The following is a 14,125-nucleotide window of genomic DNA, read 5'->3' as shown; positions in this document are numbered from 1 at the left end:
AGAGGAATGGTTTAATTAACACTTAACTCAAGAAAAACAATTGCTGCTTGCATTTTGGTTCAAACTGCACAAAGATTCTTCAATATCAACTTTTTTAATATTATTTATTCATAAAGTAATAAATGAAATCAAGTCCAAACATTTGTTTAGCTATTTTGTTTGGAATGAAATAATTCTCAACTATCACAACAGATTGTTACACTGATGAGTTATAACATTTTGCTTTATAGTAACTTCACACTAAGTTTGGCAGGGCACACTTGGCTTCAAGGATATTATATACGAGAATGGTCGATATATATATGTTCTAAACATACAAAAGCTGCATCAAATCTACTTCAATTTACCTTGTTTGCCAAGAGAATACATGGCACAGGGCTTCCGTCCACCAGAGCAACTTTGCTGTCTAAATCACGCTTCCACTTGAGGCAACTGTGGAAAGTTGTTACATCTGTCACATCAAACATGATGACGCATGCTCCTGCATCTCTGTAATATAACCTGGTCATGGACGTAAATCGTTCTTGGCCTAAGAACACAAGTTAATTATTTATTTACAGCTTGTTTATTTACAATTGTCTTTATCTCCTACAAATGATGCACATTTTTTTTCTGGTAAAGATTCAAGCAGGAAAAAAAAGTCAGGGGTGTGGGAAAGAATAGTACAAATTTCTTTTGCAGTAAACATCTAAACATCAAATGGATTTAGAAACCTGCACCCAATACACTCCCACAATTTGCTTAGGCACAGTTCTATGGTAGCAGTAGAGAAATTCTACAACTGATCCATTGTTACCGACTGCAATGGGTACCAAAGCAGAAAAACATTCAGTTGTCAAATATTAATCCCTTACCCAATTTTAAAAGGAGACATTTCCAGTCAGGGTATAAGTAATTTTTTCCTTGTCACAACATTCACAGTCAGTGAAATACTACCACTCAATTTTTCAATTATGTTATCCAAACAGCAGAGCAGAAACTTTTAATTAGTTTTTCATAGCTCCGCTAGCTTGAGAATGCTTCACTGATGATCTTTCTTCCACCGTAGATCAAAAGTGGGGGCATTGACTGATGACTGCAAAATGTTTGGTTCCATTTGAAGTTTCTCAGATAATGAGATATTCTGTGCCTGCATTTAGCAAGACCTGGACATCATTTAAGCTTGGTTGACAAGTGAGAAGTAACATTTGTACCATACAAATGCCAAACATTAACTACATCCAAAAAATGTAATTCTGACCAAGTCTCGTGTTGAATGGCATTAACCATTGCCAAATCATGCACAATTGTCTCAGACTTACCTACTGAATAGAAACATAAATGGGCTGATTACAAACACTAGGGTTAGATGAACTGGTTAAGTAAGTAGCAAGTAACGCATATCAAGACCCAAAACCTTTCCATCAAGGCAGAAATCGGGATTGTGATGAAGTATCACCCAACTTCAGAGCAGTTCCAGCAACACTCATACCAAAGCAACATTCAGCAGCCTGGTTAAGTAGAACTCAATCCATCATCAACATTCACTGCCTTCACCATCAGTACACTCTGATTAGTGTGAACCACCTGCACACTACACAGCAAGTTAACCAAAATCTTCTTAGACAGCATCTCTGAAATCTGCAAATGTTACCATTCAATTGGCAGCAGGCACATGGAAACGCAACCTTCTCGAAGGCCATTTTGAAGGCATATACTATTCCAATTTGGAAATGTTGCATTGACACAATAGCAATGAAGAAACAAAAAGAGCACTGTGGAAGTACTTCCAGCACATGAACTGTGGTGGTTTAGGTAGTGGCCCAGTATCACATTCTCAACAATTAGGAATGGGTAATACATGCTGGCCTTGCCAATGAAATCCACATTCCACAAGAGAGTACAAAGGGGATCTCCACAGTGTGTAGTGCTGACATGAAAGCAAATATTATTAGGGATCTCATTTCAAAAGACAATTTTGGAAAAGAAACAAATATTTAACCTACTTTAATAATCCCAATTTTTAAAACTGGTTCCAAAATTAAGGTAGAATCAATCTAATGGGTGATCGATGGTCAGCATGGACGTGGTGGGTCTAAGGGCCCATTTCATTGTTGTATGTCTAACACCATTTTCAATAACTAATGGACTTTTCTCATCGATCAAGGGATTCTCTCACCTAGTTTTTCCTACATTTTCCTCATTGTTTAAGGATTATGATCTTAACCATGTATTAGCTGCAAGGCTCCTAATATTTTGCATTGTTCACAGAAATCACAATTACACAATGGTTACAGCACAGAGGCCATTTGGCCTATTATATGGTTCTATTCAAGAAAAATCTAGCCAATCCTACTCTTCCATAGCCACAGATATTTTCCTCTTGACATCCGCATCAACTATCTTTTCAATGTTGCAACTGAATCTGCTTCCACTACTCCTACCAGTGCATTCCAAACCCTAGTCACCTACTGTATGAAAAGTTTTACCTTGTAACTTTTGGTTCTTTTACCAATCAAGTTCATCCCCTGGTTCTTGATTCTTTCAACAAAAAGTTTCTCTTTCTATACCCTCCATGATTTTAATACCTCCATTTGATCCTTCATAACCCCCCTCTGTTCCAAGCCCAACTTCTCCAGTCTTGCCTCAATTCACTTAATTTAACACACCTCTCCAGCATGCTCCATAAAGCATATATATATATTTTGAAAGTGTGGCACCCAGAACTATTTGTGCTGAAACAGTGTTTTAGCAAGGTTCATCATAACTTGTACTATATTTCTAAAGCCCAGAACCTATGCAGTTTATTAACCACTTTTTCCCCCAACCTAACTTGCCTCTAAACAAACTAGGCACACAGTGAGGAGGTGTAGGATTAATAAACTATAACTGTTTTGATATCTTAAGACGGATGAGAATTATGGCTGCTCGAAATACTGATTTAAAAAGTGTCCTTCAGGCCAGAACAGCCACACCACTGCTTACCTGGGCTGGGTGCTGTGCGGTAATTGCTGTGTCTGGAACTTAATTGGATTCCCATTATGCTTGACTATGGAGATGATGGTCAATCTTAACGGGAAATGGAAAAGCCTTCTCAAACAATGAAGGTGATACCTGCCTTTGTCTCACCCGATTGCAAAATGATTAGCTGAACCTGTGGTGTGAGGCTGCTCTTTGTCCGTTTCCTGCTCAACCAAGAACTCCGGCACCTGACTCATTAAAGTGTGCGTGACAATACCTGTATAAATCTCTGTCTACCCCTTTGTACTGGAAGAACTCGGGCAGTGACTCTTAGTGAGTGCTGAAGAGAATTCTCCTAGCGGTGCACTGCTAATAAAGGTATTTGTTCGAATCGACCTCGTGGCACAGTGTTATTTACAGCGGACGGATAGGGAAATTGATTTCGGGACGACCACAGAACCCAGATCTGTGCCTTTGTACCTTTCACAAATGCACCCTCTGGTTTACATGGTCCCTTTCTACCTACCAAAATGCAACACTTTATATTTCCCAGGATTACGTTTCATTTGCCATCCATCGACCCATTTCACCAGCCGGTCCATAACTTCTTGAAGTTTATTACTATCCACCTCAAAGTTCACTGGGCCTCCAAGTTTCTGCACAGATCGAAAACTGCACCCAGTACACCCAAGCCATTAATACATTTTAAGAAAAGCAACAAGCCCAGTGCTAAGACACAAGGAATACCAGTGCACATTTTCCTCCAGTCCAAAAAAAGCTAAACACTACAGTCTAGATGAAGAGTTTATAACGTGGCACGTAATCAAATACTTTTTTTGAAGTCCACATATACCGCATCAATGGCAGTTCCTCCATCGACCCTCTATTACTTCATCAAAAAAAAAAGCCCATCAAGTTAGTTGGATGCAATTTGCCTTTAACTAATCAATGCTGGCTTTCCCTAATCGATCCACACCACATCTACTGATTCTGTTCCTTATTGTTTCCAGAACTTTTCCTGCCACCCAGGTTAAATCAGTCGGTCTGTATTTGCTCTTTTTCTGGTGCAACATTTACAATTTCCAGCCTTCATACACCGTTCCTGAATCTATATTTGTTTGGAAGATTATGGCCAGGGTCTCTGCAACTTCCTCTATTACATCTGCCTGCAATGTAAGATGCATCCCATCTGGACCAGATGATTATCTATGTCATAAGCAGCTAGCCTTTTAGATAACTCCACTTAATTACTTTTAGGCTATCCAGAATCTCAACTACATCTTTTGCTAAGATGCCAGCTGCCTTATCTTTCCCAGTGAAGAATGATATATGGTAGTACCAGCCGAGGCTCTGTCCCCTTTTTGGTCTCCAATTGGCCCCAATTCTCTTCCCGCAACACATTTCCTATTCACACGCTGACAAAATGTTTAAGATATCCTTTTCATGCTTGTTGACAGTCTTTTTACATGCTCCCTGGTATTTCCTCCTTTTAACTTCTCCTTTGAACTTCCTGCGATCAGCTGGGTCCTTATGTGAACAACTTGGTACTTGTCATCTTTTCTTTATTCTGCTCTATTTTAGTCTGTCTTTTTGGTTATCCAAGTTGTAGCTTTAATTTCTGTAACTTTCCCTCTCATGGGAAAGTACCTGGACTGTAGCTGAAACCTTAAGAACCTCCTATTACAGTTTTACTCCATTCCATTGAAATTAGCCCTTCCCCAATTGACTACTTTTATCTTGGAATGGTTCTCATCCATTTCCACATTCATTCATAACTTTACGATATTATGATTGCAATTTCCTACATTAACTACCCATTCCAATTAACCTGCATCTTTTCTTAGAACCAAGTCCACTGGAGCCACCTTTCTTTTGACCCACAAATGCATTAGTCAAGAAAGATCTCCTGTACTCTTCTCAGAAACTCCTCCCCTTCTTTGTCCCTCATGCTACGGTTATCACAGTCTTTATTTGAAGAGCTGATGTCACCCATTTACACAGCTCCATGGCTTCCATTAGTGAAGGCCAGAGAACAAGTGCATTTCTGCTATTAAAACTCAAAGAAAAATGAAAAACGAAGGCTGATGCAGGAACTCTGGCCCTCACAATGAGAGAGGAAAGTTAACTAGCCACCTAAAAATGGATAATTTGACAATGGATAATTTAATAATGGAAAGAAATTGCTTTATCATTAGACAGATGTGTTAAAGATAACCAAAATTGCTTGTAATGTTGTGTATATGCATACGTACAAATATCACATGCAGTAGGGTTATATAGAACTTCCTTTAAATATCCGCAGACTTCAAAAAAAGTACTCCTACTTTAAGTTTCATTTGGTTATTTTTCATTTAAAGCCACATTATAACTACCATCGAGTAGATATGCAAGAATATCAGATGACTTTTTTTGACTTAGCAGATCGCCTTAAAACTATTTCTAAAATAAACTGTGGCATATTCAATGTGCACCATTGCATAAAGTGCACAACCTACTGATATACTAACATTGGATCGGGAGATAGATTTTGAAATATAATAACTGAGTAACAATGACCAATTTTAAATATTTCTGGTTCAGCACAAGCTGAAATAGGCACTTACCTGCTATATCCCAAAGCTGTAGCCGAACAGTCTCTGTGTCAGACCACTGTAAAATTTTCAAAGCAAAGTCCACTGAAATCAATAAACAAAGTATATTGGTAAGTATGCATGTTAGTTTTCCAGAAGTGAAAAATATCTTTAAAATAACATTCAATGATTTCACCAGAATATTAGTGCAAGAAAATTAGTGCAATTAATTGCAACAAAACACTCAACCAAGATAATTCTGGTTCCCCAGTGAAGCTCTTCCTAGGATCAGATATTTGGTGGCAATACACATTATGGCATAAGGGCAAACTAGCGCAGGATGTTGGAAATCTAAAATTAAAGCAAAGTGCAGGGTATCCTCAGGTCAGGCAGCATCTGTGAAGACCGATGACCCTTCATCAATACCGGAAGAAGTTAGAAATGAAACAAATTTTAAGTTTCAGTAAAAGGAGAGAGAAGCAGAGATCAAAGATGGGGTGAGGGGGTCTTGTTTATGATCAGGCAAGGATTGGAAGGGTTTGATTAACATGTGGTAGGACAAACTGAAAGAGGTGGTGTGAATGACGAATGAAATTAATTATTGAAGATAAAAGCTAAATGCTGGAGATGGGTTGTCCGAAACTGTTGAATTCAATATTGAATCCTGAAAGATGTAGTTTACCAAGGAATTTTAAGATTTCTTTATTAGCCTTGCGTACATAGAAACAGTGAAATGCATCTTTGTGTAGAATGTTCAGGAGGCAGCCCGCAAGTGTCGCCACACTTCCGGTGCGCCAACAGAGCATGCCCACAACTTCCTAACCCGTACGTCTTTGGAATGTGGGAGAAAACCAGAGCACCCGGAGGAAACCCACGCAAACACAGGGAGAACGTACAAACTCCTTACAGACAGCGGCCGGAATTGAACCTGGATCACTGGAGCTGTCATAGCATTAAGCTAACCAATACACTACTATGCCTGCAATAAGATTAGACCAGAAAAGCTGGGAACTCCTTGGAGCAAAGTAAGTTGAGAGGTTTGGTTGAGATATACAAGATCATGCTTGGTTCAATTAGTGCAAGATTCAAAGACTTGGAAGCACAGACTTAGGAAGATAAATTGTTAAGTTTTTCCTCGTGCAGCATAGAAGTTATAACAGAACACACAGCCTTTAACATTAGTGCAAACAATTAATTTGAAATTTCAAAAAAGGAACTAGAAAGGCACTTTAAAGGGAGTAATTTGGAGTGCTTTGGGAAAAAAAGGCAGGGAATGTGATTAACCAGACTGCTCAAGTAGGAGCTGGCATAGACGCAATGGGATGAATGGTTTACTTCAAGGCCCTAATAATGTTTTGAAGCTTTGCTCAATTAACAGGATGGCACTTGGGATCACAATTAGCAGACTCAGACAAAACAATTATCTAGCTGACACAATCATAAGAAAATAGGAGGAGGGATGCTTGAGGGACTGAGTGGCCTTGATATACCAGACAATCGTAACTGATCTGCCCCAGCCTCATTTCCTCTTCTGTACCTGTTCCTCCATGGCTTTCAATTTCCTGTTCTTTCAAAAATGTATCTACTTCTTTTAAAATACTCCCAACGATCTAACCTCCACAACCCCCTGGTATAAAGCATTCCAGAGATTTATCACTTTTAAGTGACCATTCACTAATCTTGTAACAATGTCTCCTTGTTCGAGATTCTCCAACGAATGAAAACATCGACTCAACCACGTCATGCCCCCCAATGTGTAGAAAGACAAGAGGAGATATTTCAATAAGATTCTTCTAAATTCCAAAGAACATAGATCTAATTTCTTTAGCCATGAAGTACAGAAATATGCAAGTGGTTAAGTTCCAGTGAATTGCACCATCTTCAAACTACCGTGGGCAGGCATAGTGTAGCGGTTAGCATAACGCTTTACAGCGCCAGCGACCCAGGTTCAATTCCGGCTGCTGTCTGTGAGGAGTTTGTATGTTCTCCCCATCTGCGTGGGTATCCTCCGGGTGCTCCAGTTTCCTCCCACATTCCAAAGACCTACGGGTTAGGAAATTGTGGCACCAGAAGCGTGGCAACACTTGTGGGCTGCCCCCAGGAACTACACAAAAGATGCATTTCACTGTTTCGATGTACATGTGACTAATAAACATATCTTAAAATGCAATATACAAGTGTATTTCCACACAAGAAAATGCACATGGCAAATACAGATTTTTCACTCTGGCCCACAGACAGAAACAAATTGCCTGGGTAAAGCAGAGAGGAAAATGAGGCAGGGATGCTATGTGCACAAGGGGTTTGCTTCATTCTTCATCAAGTCCTTCCCGATATTCCTCTTGGCATTGTCCATACTTTGCTTGTGAAAGGTTAAAGACAAAACTTTCCAATGTGAAGTGGAAGGATTCCACTGTAATGTTTCAGATTATCTACTTCTTGTCTCAGGAATTACATGTATGATGTAGCAGGCAAATATGTCAAACTAGAGAGGGAAAGACATGCACTTTACAGCAAGTCCCAGAGCACTTGATGGTCGATTTGCCTAATTCTAAGACATTAAAATACTGCTCAGCTTTCCTTAAATTGAGGAGCAACATTTCAATTAAGACACAGCATTTTCATGTCATCACACTTCACATTAAAAGGAGAGCCTAAAAATGTTATTCAGTTTTAAAATGGCCTTTGTTACTACAATAGATGAAGTCAGTATTCTGCTTCTGGCGCACGTAGAATGATTTTAGTTTGAGTTTAAAAGAAGTGAATGCGAGAAGCTCTGATGTGGGGGAGTGATCCTTGGAAAATAAAGCAAGTATCAGTGAAATAAAATTTAAGTAAACATACTCCACATTCATTACATATATAAACTGGTTTATGAGAACTAGTAAAACTTTATTGGAAAACATACTCATTTTTCCCTGATAAATTAGCAGCAGCTCGTGATTTGGTTACTCAGTGGCAATGAACCCACTCGTCTCAAATCAGTTTTACTATTTCTACAAATTCCAAAGCATTAACTATACTTATAACAATTTACTTGTATTACACTTTACAAATCTCATTGACGACTTAACTACATCCTCAGTCATGTGTACAATCTAGTATAGTTCCACTTCTTTGCTCTCCCTTACTTTCATTATTCTTCATCAACCTTTTAAATGCTTATTACTGAATTATATCTCTTATGACTAGAAACATTTTCAGCAATTACGATCTCATGGGAGCTCATTAATATTTCTCTACACTTCCTGAAAACCTTATTCCCATTTGTGCTTAGAAAACAATGTAAAGTTTAAGTGAATATCCAAAGAAGTTTCCTTTTACACAGCTCCACCCCCACATTTTCATATTCAGTCATTAGCACTTTCATTTCAATCACATTTGCAGCCAGCTGATCCACAAGGCTGTGTTCCTTTTTAACAAACTAATTCATCAGGATTAGGCATCCTCATCTCAACTCACTGGTATTGATTCTAGACTCCATTGCAATACAAATGGTACAATTTACTCCTACTCCTGCCAAGTAAACTAATCGATAAATCCAAGATTGCCATTGCTGTTCTCCAACCACCTCCCCCCCACCCACCCCCTCCAACCCCCTCCCCCCCAACCACCTCCTCCCCCCCCACCCACCCACCCCCCTCCAACCACCCACCCCCCCCCCCCACAATCTACAGTGCGAATAATGCTTGATATTCTGATGGGGATTAAAGAACTGTGGAAATTTATAAAATATTTTCTTTTAATACTATGAAGAGCAAGGTTCACATATGAAATCTACACTTTAGGTATAGACCCGTACTCATTTGGTTTTTCTTAAATATTAAGAGGAATATATAGAATAGACAGCCAGCGCCTCTTTCCCAGGGCACCAATGCTCAATACAAGAGGACACAGCTTTAAAGTAATGGGTGGGAAGTTCAAGGGAGATATCAGAGGAAGGTTTTTTTTTACCCAGAGGGTGGTTGGGGCATGGAATGCGCTGCCTGGGGCGATGGTGGAGGCAGGTACATTGGTCAAATTCAAGAGATCACTAGATAAGCATATGGAGGAATTTAAAATAGAGGGATATGTGGGAAGAAGGGGTTAGATAGTCTTAGGCGAGGTTTAAAGGTCGACACAACATTGTGAGCTGAAGGGCCTGAATTGTGCTATACTGTTCTATGTTCTATAGAACGTTACAATGTGGAGACAGGCCATTTGCCCCAACACATCCACCAGTGGGCACACTTTGCCCAGCACTTGGTCCGTAGACTTCTGTGCCTAAGCCATTCAAGCTCATCTAAGTCTTAAAATGCTGTAAGCAACCAGCTTCAACCACTATTTCAGGCAGTGAATTCCAGGTACTCACCATTCTGGGTGAAAGTGGTCCTGTTAAACGGCCTCTAAACCTCTTTCCACTTATTGTAAACCCATGTGCTTTAGTTTTATCTACCTTTGACACAGAAAAGTTTCCTGCAGTTTACCTTATCTGTATCCCTCAATTTTATATACCTCAGTCACGTCTCTTAACTTCCTCTGCTTCAGGGAGAAGAGATCTAGCTTGTCCAGTAACACACAAGATGGAGGAACTCAGCGGGTGAGGCAGCATCTCTGGAGTGAAATGGACAGTTGATGTTTCAGGTTGACACCCTTTCATCTGGACTGAAAGATAGGAGAATCCAGATCGAAGGGTCTCAACCCAAAACATCAACTGTTCATTTCCCTCCATAGATGCTGTCTAACCTGCTGAGCTCCTCCAACATCTCGTATGTTGTTCCAGATTGCAGCACCTACAGACTCATCTCTCTCTAGCTTCTCCAGTCTCTCCTCGTAACTGAACCGCTCCATCCCAGGAAATATCTTGGTGATGCAAATCTTAGGGCCAATCTATGAAAGGTCAGCAACAGAACAAAGTGATCAAATTAAAAGAAAGTTCCATAAATGAAGTACAGGAAATAGTTTCACAAGGCAGTTACTTGTATACAAGATTTCTGTGAATGAAAAGGGCACAAGGGAGACAATGCTGCTTTAAGCTCCTGTTGATGGAATTTTCCTGAAAGGACTGAACAATTAAAGGATTAGGTCATCATTTTCTCACAATACATTCATACAAAATATAACACAAGGCTAACTAGATAATTGTTAATTTTGCCCCACTTCTACTGACCCATTAACCCAAGGAAAGGCACAGGATGTGAGGATGCAATAACATCTTGAATTTCTGCAATTCATTTACAATGCTGAAAAACCTTAACACTGTTAATTTTTTTTGATAATTACTCTACATCGAGGGAAAAAAAAGACTAGAAATTTACTGCATCATTGACAACTTTGTAACATCTATACACCTCACACTGAAGTGATACATTTTGGGAGGACCAAAAGGGTAGAATGTACGGTACAACCCTCGTGAGCATTGAAGAAGAGGGTCCAAGGTCCCAAAGGCTGAATAACATGTAGATAAGGTGGTTAAAAAGGCATAAAGGATATTCGTCTTCATTAGCCAGGACATAAAACACAGGAGCAAGGAGTTTATGGTACAACTTGATAAAACATTGGTTAGGCTAGAGTATCGTGTGAAGTTCTTATCACACTAAGGAAGGCGATTACAATGGAAACTGTGCAGAGATTTACCAGGATTCTGCCTGGAATGGAGCATTTTAAGTTATGAGAAAAGATTAGAAAGGATGACTTTCTTTTTCTTGGAGAATGGAGACTGAAAGGGACCCGACTGAAGTAAAAAATTATGAGAGGCATAGGAAGGATAATAAGAAACTTTTCCCCATGGCAGAAGTGCCCAAATTCAAATGGCATGGGTTTAATGAAAGAGGTAGGTTTAGAGAGAATTAGAACTTTCTCACCCAGATGGTGGTTGAGACCTGGAATACACTGCTGAGGGTTGACTGAGGCAGAGACTCTCACAATATTTAAGTATCTAGATGAGCTCATAAAATCACCAAGGCATAGAAGGCCATTTTCATGCTCATCATTAAATACCCATCTATAATCCCATGCTGAAAAATGGGATTAAAGATGGGTATTTAATGATGAGCATGAAAATGTTGGGCCAAAGAACCCATTTCTGTGCTGTGTAACTCCATAGACTAAATTTAAGGACAAATTGCTCTAAAATTCAGATTTTAATTGTAATGACATTTACCTAATTAAGATGACTAACAAGGTTAGAAAAGTAATTCAAATGGATGTTCTTTTACAGAATGATAAGGAAAACCTGTTCCCACTGGAAGGAGTGTCAGCAACTAGAAGAGGCATTTAATTGACAAAAGAGCCAGGAGAGAGATTTACGATGTTTTGTCTTTTGAATTGAAAAAAACCATGTTGGTGCAGAAATGGATTCAAGTAGAAATATATACAAAAGGAAACATTTGCAGGGCCCTAGGAAAAAAAGCATGGTACTAATTATCATGATTTTCCTGACCGAAAGTATCCTGACTGGTTGTATCATGGTCTGGTACGGAAATTCAAATGTACAGGAATGCAAAAAGCTGCAGAGAGTAGTGGACTCAGCCCAATACATTACGGGTACATCCCTCCCCACCATCAGTAGTATCTACATGTGGTCCTGCCTCAAAAAAGGCAATGTCTATCAAAGATCCCCACCATCCGGACCATGCCACCTTCTCACAGCTACCATCGGGCAGGAGGTACAGAAGCCAGAAGTCCCACACCACCAGGTTCAAGAATACCTACTTCCTTTCAACCATTCGGTTCTTGAATCAACCAGCACAACCCTAATCACTACAGTATAGCAACACCATGACCACTTTGATCACCTTGCACAAAGTGGCCTTTTTTTTGTTGTTCTGATAGCATTCTCTCTTGTAAAAATTGTGCATAGCGTTTAAAATATTTTTCTTGTGAATGCTGCTTATCTGATGTTATGTGCCTACAGGTAAGTTTTTCATTGTACTTGTGCATATGACAATAAGCTAGATTTTGACTTGCTATCATAGGAACAATGATTCAAGCAGCCTCATTCTCTCGTGCCACAAAGGCACCAAACCTCAACACCAACTTACACTGCACCTTTAAATACAAGTGTTCTAGATATTGGTCACGAGACACACAGAGACCTTTTACATTAACATTTACCTTAAATTCATGAATATTAGTTTCCACTCCACGAAACTTATTCATATACATTTCTGGCATTATAACAGTGTCTAGGCTTCTAAATAAATCAATTGCAAAACCACATGGGATGTCTTAAAGACACTTGATAAAAGCAAAACTTTTATTCAACTAAAGTATTAATTCCTTTCTACCCAAACCCAACAAGATAATACAAGTGAAATCCTTTTCTCTTTTACTTATAATGCCACAGGAGAAGGCCATTCAGCCCATTGTTCCATTCCCAGGGCAGCATTCCTCCTCTCTCACCAAACACCCCCCTTCGTATGACAATTCCCTTGCAACCACAGGCAGTGCAACAGTTGTCCATTCACCTCGTCCCTTCCCACCATCCAGGGACCCAAACTGTCTTTCCAGGTGAAGCAGTGATCCACTTGCACTTCTTCCACTCTAGTGTTCACAACGTGGTCTCCTCTATATTGGAGGATGTAGAAACGCAGATCAGATGACTGCTTTGCAGAGCACTTGCATTCAGATCTGCAAGGGTGACCCTGAGCTTCCTGTTGCCCGCCACTTTAATTCTTCACCCACCCCGACCGTGTCCGTGGCCTCCTGCAGTGTTACAATGAGGACCAACACAAATTTGAGGAACAGCACCTCATCTTCTACCTGGGCACGTTGCAGCTTTCTGGACTCCCTAATGAATTCTACAACTTCAGATAACTTGATTACTCAGTTTATATCAGTTGTCCATCTACAATACTGGCTCACTTTTTTTTACTACTGGGAGTGGAAGACGAGCTCAGCCTGACCCATGAGGCTTCTCTTCCTGCTTTGCATTTCGCAACTCCTGCACTGTGTTCTTTCTCCCATTCACTTTTCCCCCATAGTCACCCAATTTTACTCCATCAGGGACATCTCCCCTCCCCACAACTTAACCTTGTTTTCTTCTCAGTTCTGACAAAGGGGCTTCGACCCGAAACATTAACTGTTTCTCTTTCCACAGACGCAGCCCGACCACAGCATATTTCAAGCACTTTCTATTTTTATTTTAAATTGCCAGCTGTTTTGTTTTAAACTTTTCCTTCGCTCCTTATTTCCCTGAGCACCTGCAACTTACTCCCTCACACACACCCATCAACTCCCCTTTCTTCTTGCCACTAATCTACACAAAGGAATCATTTATAATTAATTTACCAGTGCATTGGTATTGGTTTATTATTGTCACTTGTACCGAGGTACAGTGAAAAACTTGTCTTGCATACCATTTGTACCGATCAATTCATTACATAATGCAGTTACATTGGATCAGTACAGAGTGCGTTGAGGTAGTACAATTAAGAACAGTAACAGTACAGAGTAAAGTGTCACAGCTACAGAGAAAGTGCAGTGCAATAAGGTGCAAGGTCACAACAAGGTAGGTCGTGAGGTCAGAGTCCATCTTATTGCATAAAGGAACCGTTCAACAGTCTCATCACAGTGGGGTAGAAGCTGTCCTTAAGTCTGGTGGTACGTGGCCTCAGGCTCCTGTATTTTCTACC

General features: G+C 39.9%; 1 protein-coding gene across 5 annotated transcripts in view; it reads right to left on the bottom strand.

Annotated features, from left to right (window-relative positions):
• LOC127580857 (ras-related protein Rab-7L1-like) overlaps positions 1-14,125 on the bottom strand; it is a 28,965-nt gene that overhangs the window by 11,591 nt on the left and 3,249 nt on the right. For all 5 annotated transcript variants that reach the window (XR_007957890.1, XR_007957891.1, XM_052034808.1 and 2 more), the window contains exons 3-4: positions 5,544-5,615; positions 348-529 (exon numbers count right to left, since the gene is read on the bottom strand). Coding sequence is in view for 3 of the 5 variants with exons in the window: in XM_052034808.1 (XP_051890768.1) it covers positions 348-529; positions 5,544-5,615 (254 nt within the window). In the remaining 2 variants the exon portion in view is untranslated. The remainder of the gene's footprint in view (positions 1-347; positions 530-5,543; positions 5,616-14,125) is intronic.

This window comes from Pristis pectinata, chromosome 20 (genome assembly GCF_009764475.1).
Source record: "Pristis pectinata isolate sPriPec2 chromosome 20, sPriPec2.1.pri, whole genome shotgun sequence".
Classification (NCBI taxonomy): Eukaryota; Metazoa; Chordata; class Chondrichthyes; order Rhinopristiformes; family Pristidae; genus Pristis; species Pristis pectinata.
The sequence above is the reverse complement of the archived record's forward strand: the minus strand, read 5'-3'. Positions and strand labels throughout refer to the sequence as shown.